The sequence below is a fragment of the Heliangelus exortis genome, chromosome 26 (genome assembly GCF_036169615.1).
Source record: "Heliangelus exortis chromosome 26, bHelExo1.hap1, whole genome shotgun sequence".
Taxonomy (NCBI): domain Eukaryota; kingdom Metazoa; phylum Chordata; class Aves; order Apodiformes; family Trochilidae; genus Heliangelus; species Heliangelus exortis.
Window position 1 is genome coordinate 6226689 of NC_092447.1, and position 19348 is coordinate 6246036.

The 19348-nt window shown below is 48.6% G+C and overlaps 1 protein-coding gene across 1 annotated transcript in view; it reads left to right on the plus strand.

Annotated features, from left to right (window-relative positions):
* Positions 1–567: 567 nt before the first annotated feature.
* CDON (cell adhesion associated, oncogene regulated) overlaps positions 568–19348 on the plus strand; it is a 47382-nt gene continuing 28601 nt past the window's right edge. Inside the window, 3 exon segments of the mRNA XM_071769176.1 lie at positions 568–775; positions 16655–16791; positions 18818–19090. Of these exon segments, the coding sequence (XP_071625277.1) occupies positions 16710–16791; positions 18818–19090 (355 nt within the window). The 5' untranslated portion in view covers positions 568–775; positions 16655–16709.

Below are 19348 nucleotides of genomic sequence, written 5' to 3' on the forward strand. Positions count from 1 at the left end.
GCACTGCTTGCTGCGAGGCTGTGGTGTGTGCATGGTGCAGGGGTGCACGGGGGGATCACCACAGGATGGTTTGGGCTAAAAGGGGCCCCAAAGACCACCTCGTTCCAACCCCCTGGCATGGACAAGGAGGTTGGGACAGGCTGCACAGGTGCGTGGGGGAAGAGCTGGCTGGGTGCATGGTGCAAGGTTCACATTTGCAAGGATGCACAGTGCATGGGTGCATGAATGTATAGCGCCTGGGACACGGGTACGTGGGTGCACGGTGCATGTGTGCACGGTGCCCAGGACACGGGTGCACGGTACCGTGTGTGTGGGTGCAGAGTGCCTGGCACACGGCTGCGTGGCTCCAGGGCACACGCGTGCTCTGTGCCGGTGTCCCGCGGTGCCCACGCAGCTCACTCCCGGTCTCCATCCTCCCCCCGTCCCGGAGCTCCCGGTGAGGCTCCGGGCTCTGGGAGGTTCCGGGCCGCTCTCCCCGCCGCCCCGGTGGTGCGGGCCGCCCCCGGCGCTTCCCCCCGCGGGCCGTGGTACGCTCGGTGGGGCGGGGCCGGGGCGGAGCCACCGCCTTCTCCTCCTTCTTCTCCCCGAGCCGGGCCGGCGGCGGGAGCGGGGCGGGGAGGGGGAGAGGAGCGGCGGGTCTGGGCCGGTCGGCGGTGGATGGAGGCTCCAGACCGCCGGGTCTCCCGCCCCAGCCTGGAATGTCCTGGGGAGCCGCCACCGAGAGGGAGCGGGGCCGCGACGGAGGGGGAGGAGGAGGAGAGGCGGCTGGCGAGAGGTAAAGGGGGCGGCGAGCGCTTCCCGCCGCGGTGAGGGGAGAGGACGTGGGGCGGTGTGAGGGGAAAGGATGGGGGAGACGTGAGGGGAGTTCGGGGGAGCTGCGAGGGGGAGGCTGTGAGGGCAGAGGCCGGGGACAGCCGGGCAGGTGGCAGCAGTGGCTCGGCGGGACTCGGGCGCTCCTGTCAGCCCCGAGGGGGCTGAGGTGTCCCCGGCTCCTCGGGGGTCTCCGCCGGTCGGGCTGGGTGTGTGGGGAAAAGCCGTGTAGCGAAGTCAAAGCACGACCCAAGGAGGGTTTATCTGACGGGGTTTATTCAAACCATCTGAATTCGGTTGCTTTTTGGGTTTTGTTTTCGTCTCCTCGGTCTGTGAGGCTGAGCGGGAGAGCAGATTAAAGTCGAGCCTGTACGGAGAGCTGGAAAAAAAACTAAAAAAATCAACCAACCCATCAGAGCGCAGTTTCACTGCTCTGCCTGCAGTCTGTTACTGATTTACGGGCTTATTTCACAGTGAAAGTTACTTTGGCTCTGCTGTATTTGTCATTAAAACGCTCTTCTACTGGAGTCTCGGCAGGGATGGGCTGGAGGTCGCGTCTGGCTTCTCCACAGCCTGAAAACAGCTCATCTCGGTGCTTGTTTTTATCCGTAAGGTCACTTTGTCAGCCCCTGGAGCAAGAGGTGGGTGCGATGTCTCAGGATCTAAAGCATCGTGACATGCTAACTCGTTTTTTAATTTTTTAAATTTTTATTTTTGCATCAAGGTGCCTCCATCCTTCAAGCCGCCCAGTTCTTGAGTTTGAAATTGCTTCTGCTTGCTTTTGGCTTTGCCAGAAAAAAAAAAAAAAAGAAAGTAATAATTACGCTGGCTTTTAATGAAAGAACTTTACAGTCGCCTTATTGCATGTTTTCAATATTGGTGTTTTCAAACCCAAAGGGAAATGTTTTTCAGACATAACACACAACTTTTCAACTGCTGGAGCAGAAAACAGGCGGTGTTTATTTTGCCCCTGCCTCGTAACTTTTTTTAATGGTTAAATGTGATGGCTTTATGTAGGTTGTTTGTTGTTTGTTTGTTTTTTTTCCCCTCCCATTTTAAACTGCTTTCCCAAAGGACTTGCTGTGTCTCAGAGGCTCCCGAGGAGAAGCTGCGCCGAGCCCGCGGCTGTAAAGCTGTCAGCTCTGAAGCGGTGTTTACTCACCGAGTTGTATCTTTCACACATCCACCAGAAACACAGTTTACTAACCCTAAACACACCGCTTGTCACTGAGGTGACCGGTAGCGTCTCTGCTTTTATCCTCTGGGGGTTTTGTCATCCGTTTCCCTTTGAACAAAGCAGGTAAATCCCGTGGTGTTGCCTGCAGCCCTTTGGCTTTTTGCTGCCCCGAGCACTCGGGGGTTTTGACACTTGTGATTTCCATCAGGAGAAAAAGTGCTTCTGTCACTGTGGTTGCTGGGTGCAACAGCCCACTCCCTTGCGTCTCAGTATTCTCCAAAATTCTCTGCTCGACCAGTGGTGAATGTTTGATGGCATAATTTCTTAACTCTTTTCCATGAAATTTGGTATTTTAGGCCCCGATTACAACCTGCGTGCACTTGTTGCACCGAGCTGAGCTACATGGTGAGCGCCAAAACCAACCCCCTGCTTCATTTTAAACAAGTGATGAGCCTGTCTATGGAGAGGGCTTGAGAACTCTGTTACAAAGAAATAATTTTCTTCTTTATTTTTTCCTGTATTCCTCTCACCAAAACAAGAGGGAAGAATAAGCTCCCTGGTTTTGCATCCCAGAAAACTCCTCCGGCTCACAGAGCGACCTCAGAAACCTGTGACGGGTGTTCAAAACTAGTTGGTTATTTAAAGCTGGACTCCAGGTATAAAAATACCGAGGCAGGGGGCTCCCCTGCTTTACCTGGTTGCTTCATATCAAAAGGTGTTTTATTTTTTCCAAGGAGGAGGAAGTAAGGTGGGCCCAGCTCTAGAGGCGAGGGATTAGTTCTTCACCCCAGGGTGAGTGCAGTGGCTTTGTTGCTGGGATTAATGTGCTTTACACCCTTAAGCTGCTCCCAGTACTTGGAAAGAGTCGTGCCCGGGTGGGTGGGAAGCTCTGGTACCCCATGGAAAGAAGCTTGGAGTGGGGGCTAGGGGTGATTTTTGGTTATTTTTCATTGTTTTGCAAGCACTGGCTTGAGTTGGTTCTTTGCATTCTTGGGACGGTTGCAAAGTTGTGTTTGGGTCTGCTCCCTCTGCTGGGCAGCCCAGCTGGGATGCAGCAGGACTAAAATTTGCATCTCTCACCCCAAAACTGAGGGGAAAAAACCCACCTAAGGAGAGGCCTGATTGCTGCGGGGAGCAGACCCCACCAGCCCTTCCATTTGCTCAAGGTGCTCTGTGAGCTGGGGCTCGTGCTTACTTTGGCTGCCTGGTGTGCCAGAGGAATAAAGCAGCTGTGCTCTGGCTTCAGGTGATGTCACCCAAGGATTTGAACTGTCAGAGCTTGAAAAAAAATAACACAGCCTCGTTTAAAAGCTGCTGGGGCAGATGTGGAAACTGTGAAGCAAAAGCTGCGCCGGCATTCCGTCATCTCATAAATCCTCCTCCCCCTGTCCCCAAGCTGATTTGCTTCACCTCGATCCTCCCGAGACCCCTGAAATTAATTTGGTGGCTGCTGGAGCTGAGGCACAACCACAAAGTGCCAAAAAAGCCCACAACAAACAACTTGTAATCTGTATGCTCTGAAACCTTTGGTTGAGTCCCAGCAGCCCTGCGCGAGGCTTCACCCACAAACCTGCCGAGATCTGGAATCCCTGATAACATTTTTCTCCATGGAATCGCAGCTTCCAAACCTGCCCGACGCCTTTTGTCAGGCAACGTCTAATTTGTATGAATTAATTGATACTGTAAACCTGACCTTGAGATGGAGAGTCAGCTTTTTTGTTTTGTTTTGGGTTTTGTTTTTTTTTTTGTCTGCTGCTTTTGCTTACGACCCGTGAGAGGCTCCGCTTCCACTGAGCCAACCTGCTTTCCCCACTTGTTTTTCTATGGGTTTTCTGGTTTTCCTCAGTGTTCCAGTGGGCTGGGAGCTCCTGAGCCAATTCCTCTCTGCAACTGGGGTGAGACTGGTCAAAAATCCTGCCTTACAGAGCTTCAAATTCAAAGGTTTTAAATCCTGCAGCAAGCAGAGCTGCTCAGATTTCCTCATTGAATGGGAATTCCCAGCTTGTCTTTTGCAACCCTGACTTTTAAAGCTGGTACAGGGGGTTCAAACCTTGTTCTCCATGTGCTCTTTTATCTCATCTGGAGATAGTGTGCTGGGACTGAGGCACTTTTCTGGGTGTATTCCCTTTTCTTCCATCTTGCTGCTCTCCCCAAACAAGCCTTGCTGGTGTGTGTCCCATTCTCCCCATTTGTCCTTGGCAATTTAAGCCGAAAAAGAAAAACCCCAAAACTCCTTGCTGTATTACTTCAGCTAATGAGCCCACTCCAGGATTTTTAGACTAGATAATTTCCTCTGTGGGCCTGGAGATAGTTTTTATTTGTATTTTTGGTCAACTGAGTGTTCTTCCCAGAGTTTCCTCTTGCTTAGCACGGCTGCCAGCCCTCAGTGTGTCAGAGTTGCCACTCAGCTCCCCCAGCTCGCTGGGGATGGTGACTCTGGTGACACTTGTTGTTTGCTGGGGGGAAAACTGCTTCTTCAGACTGCACCCCACCACACCTGTCTTTTCCATTAGTCTTCTACTTTGCTCTTGCCGTGGAAGAAATACTTTGTCTTTCAACGGGAGGGGAAAATCACCATGCAAGGTGGGTTGTTTTCCCATTTCCCATTCCTAGGAGATGTCTCCGAGCTCTTCTAGCCAGGTGGGATTCCATTTTTTAATTTTTTTTTTTATTATTTTTCACCCCCCCCCTTCCTTTTTTTTTCTTTTTTTTTTTGGAAGGGGGGCAGGCACAGTTTCACATTACAGCCAAGGACTGGCTGCTGCAGGAGGTGGCAGGTACATTCCTGCCTCTTCCCTGCTGTGGGAATCTGGAGCAGCCGCAGGGGAGTGACTCCAGCTCAACCCTTCAGATGATAACAATTATAATAAAAAAAAACCAAACCACACCACACCAAGCCCCAAAAAACTTTCCCGCTGGATCTTGCCCCACGGTTACAGAGTTGCTAAATCTTCCACCCCAATGATTGGCCCTTGGGGGACAGAAGGGGGGTGGAGGAGGAGGGGAAACTGATTTTGGTTTTTGGCAGCAGAGGGGTTTTAAATTGGCTTTGCTGGCTCATAAAACCCCATTGCCTCATGGTGGAATATTTTCCTGCCAAGAGGGATGGTCTCCTTCCCCCAGCACTCTCTGATGAGGAGACCATCCCTTTTGGCCACAATCAGCATTGCCTCTGGCTTGGCCATGAGGTGAAACCACACTCGTGGCCTCCCCTATCTGTCCCAACCTGCTGGTGATTTATTCCCCCTTACTTTTTACCAATATTTGTTGCAATTCAAAGAGGGCTTCTCCTTGCAGCACAAAATGCCAAAGAGGCCTCGCTCTGAAGAATTTTAGAAGAAAGGATGGTTGGTATTTGGTTTTTTTTTTTACATGCCCCAGGCGACCCTTCTTGTGAAGACCAGGGGAATGACAACAAGGTTAACCTGACTGATTCTTGAGTTGAAATTCCCCACTTGCTTCTGGACTAGATTGCCCTGAGAAAAAAAAGCCTGTTACCAGGTGGTATTTTTTAATTTTTTTTTTTCCAGTTTTTATTCCCTTTTTTAAACTTCTTGTTTGTTAAGAGATGCTAGACCAGCCCAAATAAGGGTATGAGAGAGGCTGGCCATTTCCAGGAGAGGATCCACAGACAGTCAGTGCATGACTTGTTGCCTTTATCTGTGAGATCAGGAGATTCCTTTGCAGTGATGGATTAATCCACTCTTGAGTGAATAATATAACCAAGAACAAGCAGGAGCCAGTGCTCCCAAACAGATGATTTGTTTAATACGTGTGTGCCTCTCCTCCCCCTCTGAGAAGCTTCTTTCTTCACCCTTTCATTCTGCAGCAACCTGCGGGACACTCCAGCCAACCCCCCACCCTGTGCTGACAGGGGAGATGAGGACAGGGCCAGGAGGATGAGATGTGCTGGAAGAGGCTCAGGTTGGAGGGAGGAGGGTGCCTGTGGGCTGCTCTGCCTGTGGTGTCACCCAGCTGCACGTCCTCCCTGCTGAGGGGGTTGAGCTTGGACACCTCAGGGTCACCCAGTGAAAAAAGTTGGATGCAGGGAGGTGGGAATTTGGGGTTGGGAGAATGAGCTTGGGGTTGAGGGTTGGACTTGGAGTTAAAGGGTTGTTGGTTGGACTTCATGATCTCTGGAGGTCCATCCAGCCCCTAACATTCTGTGATGATTCTGTGACTCTGTGGAGGTGGCAGTGGGTGGTTTAGAGGTGTGACATGCAGGAAGGTGGTGGTGAGGTGGGTCTGGTTGTACACCTTGCATGCAGCCTGGGTTTTGAGCTTCTCAGGATTGTTCGGAGCCTCATGCTGAAAGATCTTCCAGGGACAGGCATTCAGTCCCTGTGACCACACACGTGTGAGGCTGGGCAGGGAGCTGCACAACATCAGGAATGGAATTCCTGCAGCTAAAGCTATTCCCATCCCTGTGGATAGACTGGAATCACTCTTTGGCAGCTTTAACATCTTTAAAGGTACTGAGGGTCCATCTTGTTGACAAGGCTGAAAGAGGGGTGATGGTTGTAGATGTCTGGGCAGGTCTTCCTTTTGCTCAGCACCTCCCTGTCTAGTTGTGGTCACCAGCAGAAGCTCTGACAGCTCAAGGTCAAGTTAGTGAAACTCTTCAGCTTTGGGTATTGGTGTCCTCAGGGTATGGGTTCGGAAGCCCTGGTGACAGCTGTGTCCTGGAGAACATCTGAAGGGGCAAAGAGGAGATCTTTAAACCAGGGTTTCCCCCCCTTTTTGAGAAGGAGCTTTGCTGGTGGTGGCTGTATGGAATTTTGGGTATCTGGAGGGTTTTGCTGTGTAATGTTCCAGCTCCATGTAGATGAAGCCATACAATAGCATGTGGTTTCCCTTTGTTCCCCCCTCCTTCCTCTGATAGGAGCTCACAACTGTTTCCCCATGACAGCACTGTGTGGTGGGCTCGGGTTTTCCTCCTGTTTGCTGAGGGCTTGATCCATCTGAGGAGCCCTCTCACCTTTGCCATTGCCTGAGGAGATCTCTTTGTTCCCCAGAAGGTGCTCTGGGATCCTCAGTCCTGCTTCAGAGTGACAGTGGGGATCTGAGTCTCCTCTCCTGAGACGCCAGTGAAGGGAGGAAAACCTCGAGGGGTTTTTGGAACAGAAGATGTTTTCTGTTCCTGCCACTAATCTTTGTTGCAGAGTGAAGGAGGAATGTATACTTGAAAAGTCTCTCAGGGTGTAGAAGGAAGCTGGCAACGGATGTAATCAAAACCCTTATTAACAAAACTCGTGAAAATATGTTGAAATTTCCAGGCTTAATGGTAGCATTTGGAATTCAACTCTTCAGACTCAGGCAGTTTGGGGGCACAAAACTCTGTGGGTGTTGGAATTAACTGGAGAGGAGCCTGGGAACAGCTCACTAAGGGTGGACACTGAAGTTTGACCAACTCTGGTTGTGTGGCTGGAGTCTCCTCATGGGCATCCTCCTGGTTCTGGTGTGTCTGAAACAACTCTGGGTCCAGTGAAACAACACCCACCCCCAAACAAACTTTCCAGGAGCCCCAAACTTTCCAGGAGCCCCAAAATTTCCAGCCTTCTTGTCTGTCGGAGTGAGGGACCTGCAAGTGACCCTCACCATCCAGACCCCCTTCACAGAGTGAAGAAGCTGCAGGTTGGGGAGGTAAAAAGAAGCTGAAGTCCTTCTCCCAGCCAGAGGTGTGAAGCTGTTTATTTTCACTCTGGCCAATGGATATATTGCAGGAGGCAGATGCTCAGCTTCAGCATTCCCCACTTATTTGGGCTCTGGCAAGTGTACAAGTGTTGTCTCTTCTAATCCCCTGATATTAAAAAGTCCAGGCACCTTTCTCTGGCTGGCTCTCAGACTGCTTTAAAAAAAAAAACAACAACACACACACAGATAAGCCAAAAAAAAAAAAAAAAAAAAAAAGAGAAACATTCACTTTCTTTGCCAAGTTTAAATGAAGACTAATGCCGTGGTTCTGCTTAATCTTGTTTTTCTTGCTATCTGATGGATGCTAACGTGGGATGGAATCAATCCCGGCAGCCGTTATCTTTGCAGGGCCCCTGCCTCTTGCTGAGCTCGGCATTAAAGGCATGTGGGGGAGCTGGCAGAGAGTCTGGAATCTTCTTCCTACCTCCTGAAGCCCCAGCACCCCTGTCCCTCCTTGCCTTTGGGAAGGTGCCTTCCCAGCATCTCCGCTCTGCTTGTTGGGCATCTGAACAGGAATCCTGTTCAGGATACATCCGTGTGAGTGAAAACAGGTGAAAGTCTCCCTGGTACCCATGATGAAACCCAACTGGTTTCCTACCAGCTGCTCATGTTGGAACTGGTTCTGCTGGTGGTGGGAGGAGGCCCAGGGCCTCTCCCACCTTGGAGGGTGCTGCCCTGAAATGCCCCATCCCTGCTGGGCTGGGGGACAGCACGGAGCTCAGGTGGAGGAGCTGAACCCTCAGGCTGTGTTTTGGTGATCCTTGCTGCCTCCATAGCCTGGATCCACCCACTCCTGCAGTGCCACTGGTACCAGGGAGAATGTGGGACACTCCAGATCAGCTCTCACCTCTGAGCACATCCAGCCCCAAGCCCCTTTCTCCTTCCTCACGGAGGAGCCAGCTCAGTTTCTCAGAGCAAACCTGATTTTTGTCCTCATTTGTTTCCTTGCTCTTGTGCTGAGGCAGCTTTTACCTGAGGTGAAGGGGATTGTTGGGCTGAGGGAATATTGTCAGCCATGTGTCAGTGTCAGGTATTCCTCCCCTCGAGGTTATGAGATGTGGCAGAGTTCTGTTCTTCAGTTTGGAAAGCGGGTTTGGGTCTGGGGAGCCGTGGGTGGGAGGGAGAGAGCAGTAAAACCCAACGGAGGGATGGATTGTGGCTGGCTTGTTGCAGTCAGGGTGGAGAAGGACGGGCTTTTTCCTGCCTTCTCCCTCAGCTGTCACTGCTTTTTAATAAGCGAACCTGGAATTTTATTTTTTTTTTATTTCCTTTTCTTGGTTCTACTCTGGAGCTGGGGTTGGGTGGCAGCGACTCGAGCAGTGATCCTGAGCAGAGGGACAGCACTTTGGATCAGGAAACTGAGCCCAAGTGGATCACTTGGGGTCTGGTTCCAGCTGTCCCAGCCAGTCCTGGAGGGGTGACTAACAACCCCGGGCCTCCCATATCCTGCAGCTCGGAGTTCAGGGCTCCTAATTGCTGATGATGTCAGGCAGCAGGCGATGGGCTCGCTATAAATTCCGGCTGCAGGTGTGGATTTAATTGTCCTCCTTTCCTGGAAGGGAGCAGTGTGGAGCCCTGCAAGTCACAACAGACCCAGTAGGACTCTTTGAGGTGGTGGTGGGGGTTGTATGGCTAAACCAACCCAGTGGAGTTTTTTAGAGCTTTTAGACAAGGCCCATGAAGAATCACCTCGGGAATGAGGTCAGCTGGGGTTGCTCTGCTTTCCAGAAACCTTCTCTCCCATCAGAACCCACCAGGGAGTGCTTTAGGTGGTGTGTGTGGACACATGCTCCTTTGTCTGAGGAGCTGACAAGTGTTTCTGGAGCCAGCCCGTGGTTCTAGTCCTGTTTTTAATTTCATTTGTGCTTGATTCTGTTTAGAGGAACTGTAGGGAGATGATAAAACTTGACATGTGATCATCCTTGACAAGCAGCATGCAGACCTTGGGGTGAGGAAGAGCCCCAGCCCCAGGCAGTACTGGAGGTTGCTGTAGCCTGTGCACATGGGGCTTGGATGATGAGGACACTGAGTCCTCCCCCTCACTCAAGCAAAACTCACCTTGGAGTTGAGTTTTGTATCTTTTTTTGTTAACTTTTGCCCACATTTCAGTGTTTATTAAAGGCACCAGGGTGCTGCTGGGGGCAAAGTTTCCTTCCAAGGGCCCCTTCCTTCCTATTCCCTCCTTTGGACTCCTCAAGCTGAAACTGCTCCTCATCCAGCTGAAATCCAAACCTCCTTTTTTCCTTTGGCTGAGTCTTCAGTGGATCTGATTCAGGTGGTGGCCACACGATCTCGGGGGAAGATAAGAGAATGCATGCCAGCTCCTGAAGGAAGGGGTTGCTGCCCTCCTTGGCTGTGTCCTTGCTTTAAATGGCCTTAAACTGGTTATGAAATCTCAGAGTTTGATAAAAAAATGCCTTGGGCTCAGGGTAAGGAGCAGAGAGGGTGAACATTTGCAGGAGGACCCTTCTGGATGTGACCTGAGAGGCACAGAGCTTCTCCTTGGCCATCAGAAGGTGGTGAGATGGAATCCTTCCAGGTGTGGAGCTCCACATGGGGAAGAAACCAGGAGTCTGAGGCAAAGGGGTGCCTGGGGAGGAGGGAACAGGGCAGGGTGAGGTCTTTGGGAGAGGGTGAGAATTTTGTAATGCCTTGGCTTTTCAGTTACCACCATGGGACTGTTTGACAAATGACACTTACAGCTCCCTCGGGGTCTAGAAGCCCTGATTTAGGCATTTAAGACATAATTGCAGCCCCTAACGTGTACTTCAGACTCCTGCTCTCTCCTTGCTCTTCCCCTGATGCCAGAAGAGGCAGAAACCATTCCCACTTCATTAGCATAGCAGCAGGAGGACTGTCTCAGCTTTTTTTTTCCCCCTGAACTTAATAATAAAATTAATCTAATTGTTCTGCCTGTTTGTGGGGAGGAAAGTGTGGCTTCTACCATTTTTTTTTTTTTTTTTTTCCTGTCTGCAGCAGTGTGGAAATCTTGGGGCTAAACGAGTGTGTTCAGCTGCCTCTGCTCCAGGCTTGCAGTCCACAAACTGTTAAATTTTCTCCCCTCGACTCACAAATCCATTTTTCCAGTCCATGCCAAAGCATGCGTTCTTCTATCAAGACCATATGTACTCCCAGACTTTTTTTTTTAAAGTCAAGGTGTTTTTGAAATATTGGAGTGCGAGCTGAGTATCTGAGTAATCATGACTGTCTCCTAAAAAGAAAAAACAAAAAAAATTTCTATCAGCCTCACGTATGACTTGAAGGATTAATGGAAAGCTAAACTTTGATCAGAGTCCAACAGCTGATACCAACCATCCCTGAGACTTTCCAGGCCTGAAAAGCAAAAAAGAGAAAAAAAAACAACAGCGACCAAGTCGGCAAAAGATCTGCAGCTCCATTGCATTCTGACTGTTTTTAGGCAAAGTTGTCTCTCCTTCCCTCAGTTGCTTAACATTTCCTGGTATCACCTTTGTCCTGTGACACTGGAGCTTACATCTAGCAGAGCTGGAGTAAATTATGGATGTTTTATATGCTTTGGAAAGACCCCCATGTCTTAGGGAGGAAAGCCACCAGGACTTAAAGTCCCCAATCTTTGTAGGAACTCGGTCCCTGTCTCGTTTGCTCAGTGCTGTTTGTTCTTCTCTGCCATCTGCTTGCCCCGAGCAAACATTCAGGCCTCATTTTGACAAAAATAGGGTGCTGTTACCCGTGGCTGCACAATCCATAAAATATTTAAGTCTCCCACAACCCCCAAATTGCCCTTGGGATCTGTCACTGACTCACTGGGGTTTTAAGTTGTCTGCAGCAAGTGTTGAGGTTCCATGCACGCTCCTTATAGAAAGAGTAAAAATTTTAAAACGGGACTCAAAAAGAGTAAAAAAAAAATTTAAAAAGTGACCTAAAGAGAGTAAACATAGAGATAGTGAAGTGGGAAGATGCCTAGGAGACACTTGGAGATGTTCCTGGACTCGAGGACTGCACAATTAATTTCTCTCCTTTGGGTTGTTACAGTGAGGATCTAGGTACAGAGTACACTTTTTATTTGTTTCAAATATCATCAGTAAATATCAAAAAATTCCCTGGTCATTTTTTAACTCCTTTCCCTGTAGATGCCTTGTGAGTAGGTTTCCCTGCTTCCTGACCCGTTGGTGTCTTTCACTCTTGGTTTACAGGCTTGCTGTCAGCAATCTGGTTTTAGGGGGGAGTTGATTTTTGAGGGGAGAGAAGAACCCTTGCAGAGTTGAGATTGTTTGCTGAGAGCTTCCACAAAATCCCTTTGAAGTTTGTCACTTTGGGACTCAACTCTCACAGAACCCTGCCTGTCCCGATGCCATCATTGGAATGCAAATGTCTGATTATGGTATTTAAATTAAAGAAAAACAAAACAAAATAACAATCCCACTCCTGCCTGGCTCCTTATCTCCCTCCCTTGGCTTCCTGTAATTTAGCCACATAGAAACTGCATTTTCACAGGGCTGGAGAAGAGAGTGGAAAACGGGAAAATGGGACCACTTGACATTTTTTAATTTTTAAATTTTTTAAAAAGAAAATTTAATTTTTTTTTTTTCTTTTAGGCCAGGCTGTGACTCCAGCAGGATTTTCTGGGTGCTCCAGCCCTCTCCTCAGCACGTAATTAGGAACACATTGATTCTTATTGCAGCTGGCAGCTGCTGGCTATTGCCTTTTTCAGCTTCTGACCCCCATAGTCCCGCTGACCTTTCCTGGGGTTAGTCGTAGGCCCTTTTCATTGTGATGGGCTCGAAGTGGCTCATGTGGAGTTGATTATTTCCTTGCTTGTCTGGCCTTTTTGGTGCCATAACTCCAAGTCACTTCCATTTTCTTCCCCTGCTTTTGGCTGACCACAGTGAAAGGAAATGCTTTTGCTGGCGACAGGATCGGTTTGCACGCTTGACTGCCTCGATTGAGACCCTGAAAAGGGGGGAGGGGGAGGGTAATGAACACTGTAGGTGCTGCATTTGCTCTTTAAAGCTCGGCCTTAATGATTGAGTGGTCATTAAGCATTCATAAAAATGAGCCTCGGTTGGCTTTTTCGCCAGCTCGAACCGCCGGGCATGAAAAATAAAAAACAAAAAACCCCACCGTAATCCTTCACCCAACCTCTTCACACCCGGCGCGTGGGTGCTGGGGACCTCTCCCAGGCTTTCCCACCCACCAGAAGACCCCGGGCTAAACCTCAGTGGTGGCTAAACCTCAGTGGTTGGTTTTGGGGCTGCTCACCCCTGCACAAAAAGCTAATGAAGTCTATATGCCAGCTGTTACACTCATTTTGCCAGACCCCAGGAGGACAGCATGAAGACAGCCCGTGATCAAAGGCTTCGGAGATCACTGAGGAGCCGAGCTGCAGGAATGTCTGATTGCTTTCTCTTGGAATGCCACAGGCTTCAATACCTTTTTTTTTTTTTTAAGGTGTCTTGGTGTGAGATTTAATGATCTAACTCGGCTTGCTCACACTAAAGGTTCAGTCAATTTTGGGGGGGGGAGTGGTTTTCGTTTGCTCTCAATTTAGGTGCTTTGAAAGTCAGGGATTTTTGTTACGCTGACGGAAACAATCTTGGGGGGAGAGCAACTTAAAATGAAGTTTTTCTTGGTAATTCTGGAGAGTAAAGCACTCTCCAGGGGGGGTTAAAGCCCAACATCTTGCTGTGCTCTAGGTGTTAAATCAAAGGAGTTCAGATGACTCTGAGTTGCTGCTGTTGAGGAAAAATGTGAAATCTTCAGTCTACAAAGCTGGCTGACTCCAAGCTTGGTGTGGCACTGCTGCCTCTGTCACTTGTTCCTTGGGCTTCTCAGCAAAAGCTGTCAGAGGTGGAGCAGGTGACCTGAATAATTCCCTCTGTTCCCCAGTGTGGTGTTTCCTTCCTCTTCCTTCTCCTTTTTATGGGACCTGTGCATTTGTGTAGTGCAGAAACCCTTTCCTCCTTTAGCTTCACACTGAAGTGGCTCCTGGAAGTCCTGGTGAGTTTTGGAGGGAGTGATGGAGCCAGAGGATGGTGAAGGTCGGGTTGACATGGGGTGGTGGTGACTGGATAGCTCTGGTGGGTGTTGGGAAGGGAGGTCCTGGCATTCCCCTGCCAGCTGCTCTGAGGTGGCAGGAAGATGATTCAGGGAGCTTGAGGGAAGGAAAACTGTCAGAAAATGGGAGAAAATTAGTATGAGGCAATGGTCTTTTTTGTAGCAGCTCTGCCCTCCACTGCGAGGGTGGAGATGAGGAGTTTGTGGTCTGGAAAATAAGCCAGGAAGGTTCTCAGCTGTGTTTTGAAGGACAGGATCTGTTAAGAGTATAAAGCCTTTTTTTGAGCCAAACACAGGTAGGAGTGAGGGAGTCTGGAGGTGATGGGTTAAATCAGCTCCACTCAGCAGCCCAGACGTGGAGCCTTAGGTGTGAGACTGCTGGTTCCTGGAGAAACAGTGACAGGTGTGAAGCTTTAGGGAGACAGGAGCCTTAGGAAACCTCTCAGGTGTCCATGGAATGGTTGGGATGATGATTCTCCTGACATGAGTTCCCTTCTCTTCCTCATTTCCCTTGATCTGTGAACAAGTGACTTCAGAGCTGACCAAGGAAGGTTGAGTGCTGGATGAAAGGATTTGGAAGGTGATGTTAGGTCTTTAGAACGTGACTTTAGAAGTCAAATACAACCTTGACTGATCTTCCAGTGGTGGAGTCACCCTCTCAAACAAAGAACAATGAATAGGGCTGAGTTGTTCCCAAGTGAGCCCAGCCTGGAGTTGAGGACACTGAAATGAAGCCACATCTAACAGTGTTCCTCTTTCCCTTCTGAGTACATCCCCAGTGGGACCTCTGTGCCTAGCAAGGGGCTTCTGGAGGGGCACCAGCTGCAGAAAGAATAGGAAGATCCCCCTGATATTTTGGGGGTTGTTGGATGGTGCATCTGCCCCCAAGTGAGAGGCTTCTGCATTGCCTTCAGAAGCAGCAGATGTTGGGCTGCTGGCGTGTTGTTCCTCAGCAATGCTCCTCCAATTAAAGGGGATATTTTTCCTTTTTATTTCCCCTCCAGTCAAGGAATTCTGGTCTCTGTGGCTTGCTCTGTGCACTCTCTGCCTTCCAGTTGCTCTCCCCAAGCCAAACTGGTAGGTCAGAGGAGGAGTAGCTGTTGACACTGGCAGCGAGGAACATGTGAAGAGAAAGATAAACAGTGGGAAATCAGAGCCCCGGATAAAGTAGATCTCCAAAGATAAAGTTTAGTTAAAGATAATGAGCTGGCCTTGTTTAAACCAGACAGCTGCGAAAGAACCCGGTAGCTCCATGTGCTGGGGTTAAAGTTGAGCCAGAATATACGTTTCAGTGCTTTGCATAAATAAATAACCCAGGGAAGGCTTGGAGTAAAGCAACATTGCCCCCATCACCACCACCACCCCCCCAGCCCCTCTTCAGGCGAGTGTTTTGATGTTAACAAGTTCTCGGGGTGTTTACTTTGTCCTGGTGGAGCGGCTTCTCCTGCCCTTGAACCCGAGGAGAATTCAAATAAACCGAGGCTTTTGTCACCAGAACAGCCTCGCCACTGCATCTCCCCAACAGCTGAACGAAAGTGGGCAGATCAGATAAAAAACTGCCCCAAAAAACAGGACAACTCTTGCAGCCTTCCAAGAGAAGCCCATATTGTTACTATTATTATTGTTGTTGTTTTATTTTATTATTGTTGTTGTTATTATTATTATTATACTCCTTTCCCCTTCCCCCTTTTCCTTCTCCTTCTCTTTCTCCCTTCTCCCTTCTCCCTTCTCCCTTCTCCCTTCTCCCTTCTCCCTTCTCCCTTCTCCCTTCTCCCTTCTCCCTTCTCCTTCTCCTTCTCCTTCTCCTTCTCCTTCTCCTTCTCCTTCTCCTTCCCCTTCTCCCTTCTCCTTCTCCTCCTTCTCATTATTAGAGTCTTTTCCTGCTGCTCACTTAGCATGTATATTTTACAGCCAGGTTCTGAATATAAATTACTGTTATTTTAAAATAATTTTGCTTTTGATACGTGGATCCACCTTGGAGAGGACATCCAAGAAACCAGGACCCAGGTGTAGGATTGTTGCACTTGTTTCCCTGCTGCTGGAGGAGCTCCCAGGGTTTTTTTTCTGTGTGTTGGATGCCTGTTTGTACCCATGTCTGATAGATGAGATGTTTAAAATACATGCTGGGTGTTATCAGCAGCACCGGGCTGATGAATGGGGTAACTGTGCTAAACAGGCTCCAGTCTTATCTGTCATAATGTTATGCAAACAGCAAACTGAAATTATTTTTTCCTCCCTGGGAGAAGAGAGTATTTGATGGAGACTGAGCATCACAAACTGATTCTGAGCCTCGCCTCTGCAAGTTAGGCTGCTGGGTTTGGGGGTTTAGGGATTTTGGGGATTGAATTTGTGATTTTCGGGTGCCGAAAGTGAGATTTTGATAAAGCACAATGGTGATGTGGGCAAGGTGAGGGCTTTCCTCTTGTAGCAGCAGCAGCCGGGTAGATAAAAGCACATAGAATGGGTGCCCCAGTGGTGCAGATGAGAGAGCAGGACTGGTTTGGGAATATAAATTAGGAGATTAATACTGGTGGATTTTTTTACTCAGGGGGGAGTGAGCATGTTCAGTGCAATCCTGAGCAGTGTTGGAGGTTCGTTAAAACTTGGGAAATGTGCATAGCCTGGTGACAGATGGTCAAACAGTTATTGTTTGCAAACAATATTATCTCAAACAGATAAGATGTTTACTTTGGACTACCATGCCTCTGGGTGGGAAGTAGTTTTCATTCATCAGGGCAGGACAGTTGGGAAGAGAAAGACCAACAGTCCTTGCAAATTTAAGCTCTGCTCCTCACTCATTTTTACAGATGGTTCCTATATTGCAAGGAATATTGGCTGTTTCCTGGCTGCCCTCTTTTTCAAACCCCTAAACCACTTTGTTGTGAGGGAGGTTTTTTTACACCAAGATTTACACTAGGCATCTGTTTGTTTGTTTTGTAGCTGTTTCAGTGCCTCCTCTTAATCCTCAGCCTTTCAGCCGGTGGGAGCTGGCGCTATGCATCCGCATCCCGGGCACTTCCAGACACTGCTCTGCATCACTGCTCTCACCACTGCTCTCACCACTGCCACCAGGTCAGGTAAGGCCTGAACTCAAAACCAGACAGGCTGGGGAGGTTGAACCCTTCCTTCTGAAAAACTTTTCCAAGGGTGGATGAGCTGCTCTGAAGGAAGCGTGGCTCTTGGGGATTGGCTTTTTTTGGAAGTCTGGCTGCAAACCCAGAGTTTGTTCTTCTGGGATCTCCGTGGGCTTTGCTTGTTTTGTTTTATTTTATTTTTTTTTTCTGGGAAGGGTTTGAAATTTGGAGAGAGGAAAGGGGAAGCAGAGCTTTGGGAGGCAAAGGCTAATGCTTGGCTGCAGTTGGAATGAAAAAAAATAATAAAGAAGGGATGGTTTTAATTGACACATCTGCTCTGTGTAGTCAGCTTGTCTTAACGTAACCACACAAAAAAGAAGCTTTTACTACTTTTAGCACTTCATAGCCGATCGTTAGGAGCAGAGGGGATAAATTTTATTTTTTCAAGCAGTCAGAGGAGATAAATTCCAGCTGCAGGGTCACTGCTACCAATTGTGACTCGTGCACCCAGTGCAAAGTGTTGGTGTCGTGAGTGAGGGCAGGGGTGAAGATGAAAGTGACAGTGAAATTTCCTAGCTAGCAAGCTGAACGGGCTGCTGCTCTGCTCTTATCCCTGGAAATTCCAAGCTGAACTTAAGAGGAAAAACAGTTTTCTAATTAAAAAGCTACAAATGGCCATCTGGAGTCCCCATGAAATGCCTGGAACCCCTTTTTTTATGGATTTCATCTTTTTCTGGTAAGTAAAGCCATGCTTGAATTCCCGGTTTTATTTTCTGCTCAGGCAGATAATTTATGGCTCTGTTAAAAAAAAAAAAAAAAAGCCCAAGTTCCTCATCTGAAACTCATAAGCAGAGCTTGGACAGGCTAACTGGAGCAGCAAAGCATGAGCTGTGAGGGCCCCACCTACAACCAGACTCTTCTGCTTGGATGTCATTTAATAGTGCCTTGACCCACACTATCTGGAATTCCTCAACTTATTTACAAACTCTGAATTGTTTTCCCCTGCCACCCCATCTAATTTTAATTTATTTCTTCCCCTCCTGTATCTCTAAACCAACTCGGAGTCACTGGGTGTTGATTGCCTTCTGCTTGCCCCTTCCTCCAGAAATCCTGAGAGGAGAATTCCATCACAAACAAATGGAAATAATTCCCAGTGGTTGATTGGCCAGGGTAGGAAAAAATTTCCTCCAACAAGCAGGAATTTTCTTCTGGCAAATAAATGGATTCTCATAACCAAGTTTTGTGTAGCTGAACCTTTTATTTATTAGCAGCTTTTCCTGTTTCTGGTCATCTTTACTCTGTAAAGATAATGGATGCCCAATTCATCATCCTCCTCCTGATGAAGTCCATGGCTTTGGAATTAACAAGAGCCTTTGCTGTTCATCCAGCTTTTTTTTCTATCCAACAATTTTTAATTAGTTCTGCAGACTGGGAGACGGGTCTGCAGGAATACCTGGCAGGCTGCTGCCATTTCTAACATTTTACAAGTCACATCCAGGCCCATTTCATCTGGGACAGATCAGCTCCAGCTGCCTGTTACCCAGCTCCTTCTCTTCAGATTATGGCTGCTCTTTCCCTCCACATCAAACCAGTGGGCTTGCAGGTTTTGCTGGCCCAAACTTGTGCTGTCTTAGGGACACATTTCACCTCCCCAAGATGCTGGACCTCTTGGTTTAATGTCCCCTTCATGGGTTTTGAAGCTTGAAGTTGTCCGTGAAGACAGTGGGAATCTCTCCTGAGTTCCTCTTGTGGAGGAGAAGGTGACACCTGCTTGAGTGTCACCAGCTTGGAGTTTAGAGCCCCTCTTGCTGCCTGTAGTTGAACTAAATTTTAATCTGTTAGGAAGATTTAACAGATTGAAGAAGTTTGCCACCTCTGTGAGCAGTGGCAGGAGGCTGGAGAGAAAACTTGAGTGTAAACCAGATCCTGGTCAATCTTCTGTGCAAGCTGATGCATTATGAACCTCATCATGTGCTGATGCAAAATGCTGTTCCATGACTGAATAACCTGGTTTTTTTTTTCCTTATAGATTTAACTCCTTACTTTCTCTCCGAGCCTTTATCTACTGTCCAGAAGCCTGGTGGGCCCGTCCACCTCCACTGCTCAGCCGAACCCCCCACAGCTGGCCTGTCCTGGCTCTTTAATGGGGAACCTCTGGCCAGCAAGGTGGGAGAAGTGGAAATCCAGCCAGGATCTTTGACAATCCTCTCCCTCAGCCTCTCCACCTCTGGGCAGTACCAGTGTGTGGCCAACAGCAGCACAGGTGCTGTCCTGAGCAGCCCTGCCACTGTCTCTATGGCCAGTAAGTTGAAGTTTTCCCTTCTGTTCCTCACTCACTAGACCTCAAGTGATTTGTATGGTTTGTTTGACTTGTAGCAAAGTTTCAAGTTTTGTTTTTTTCCCCTCAGCCAGTGCTTACTTGTACATTTTTCACCTATTTCTGGTTTTTTTTCTATTTCTTTTTTTTTTTTTTTTTGCTCCTCTGTTATCTGAGACCTGTCGGGTGATCTTGCATCCCCCGGGAGGTTGTGGATCTCCATCCTTAGAGGATTTTAAAGAC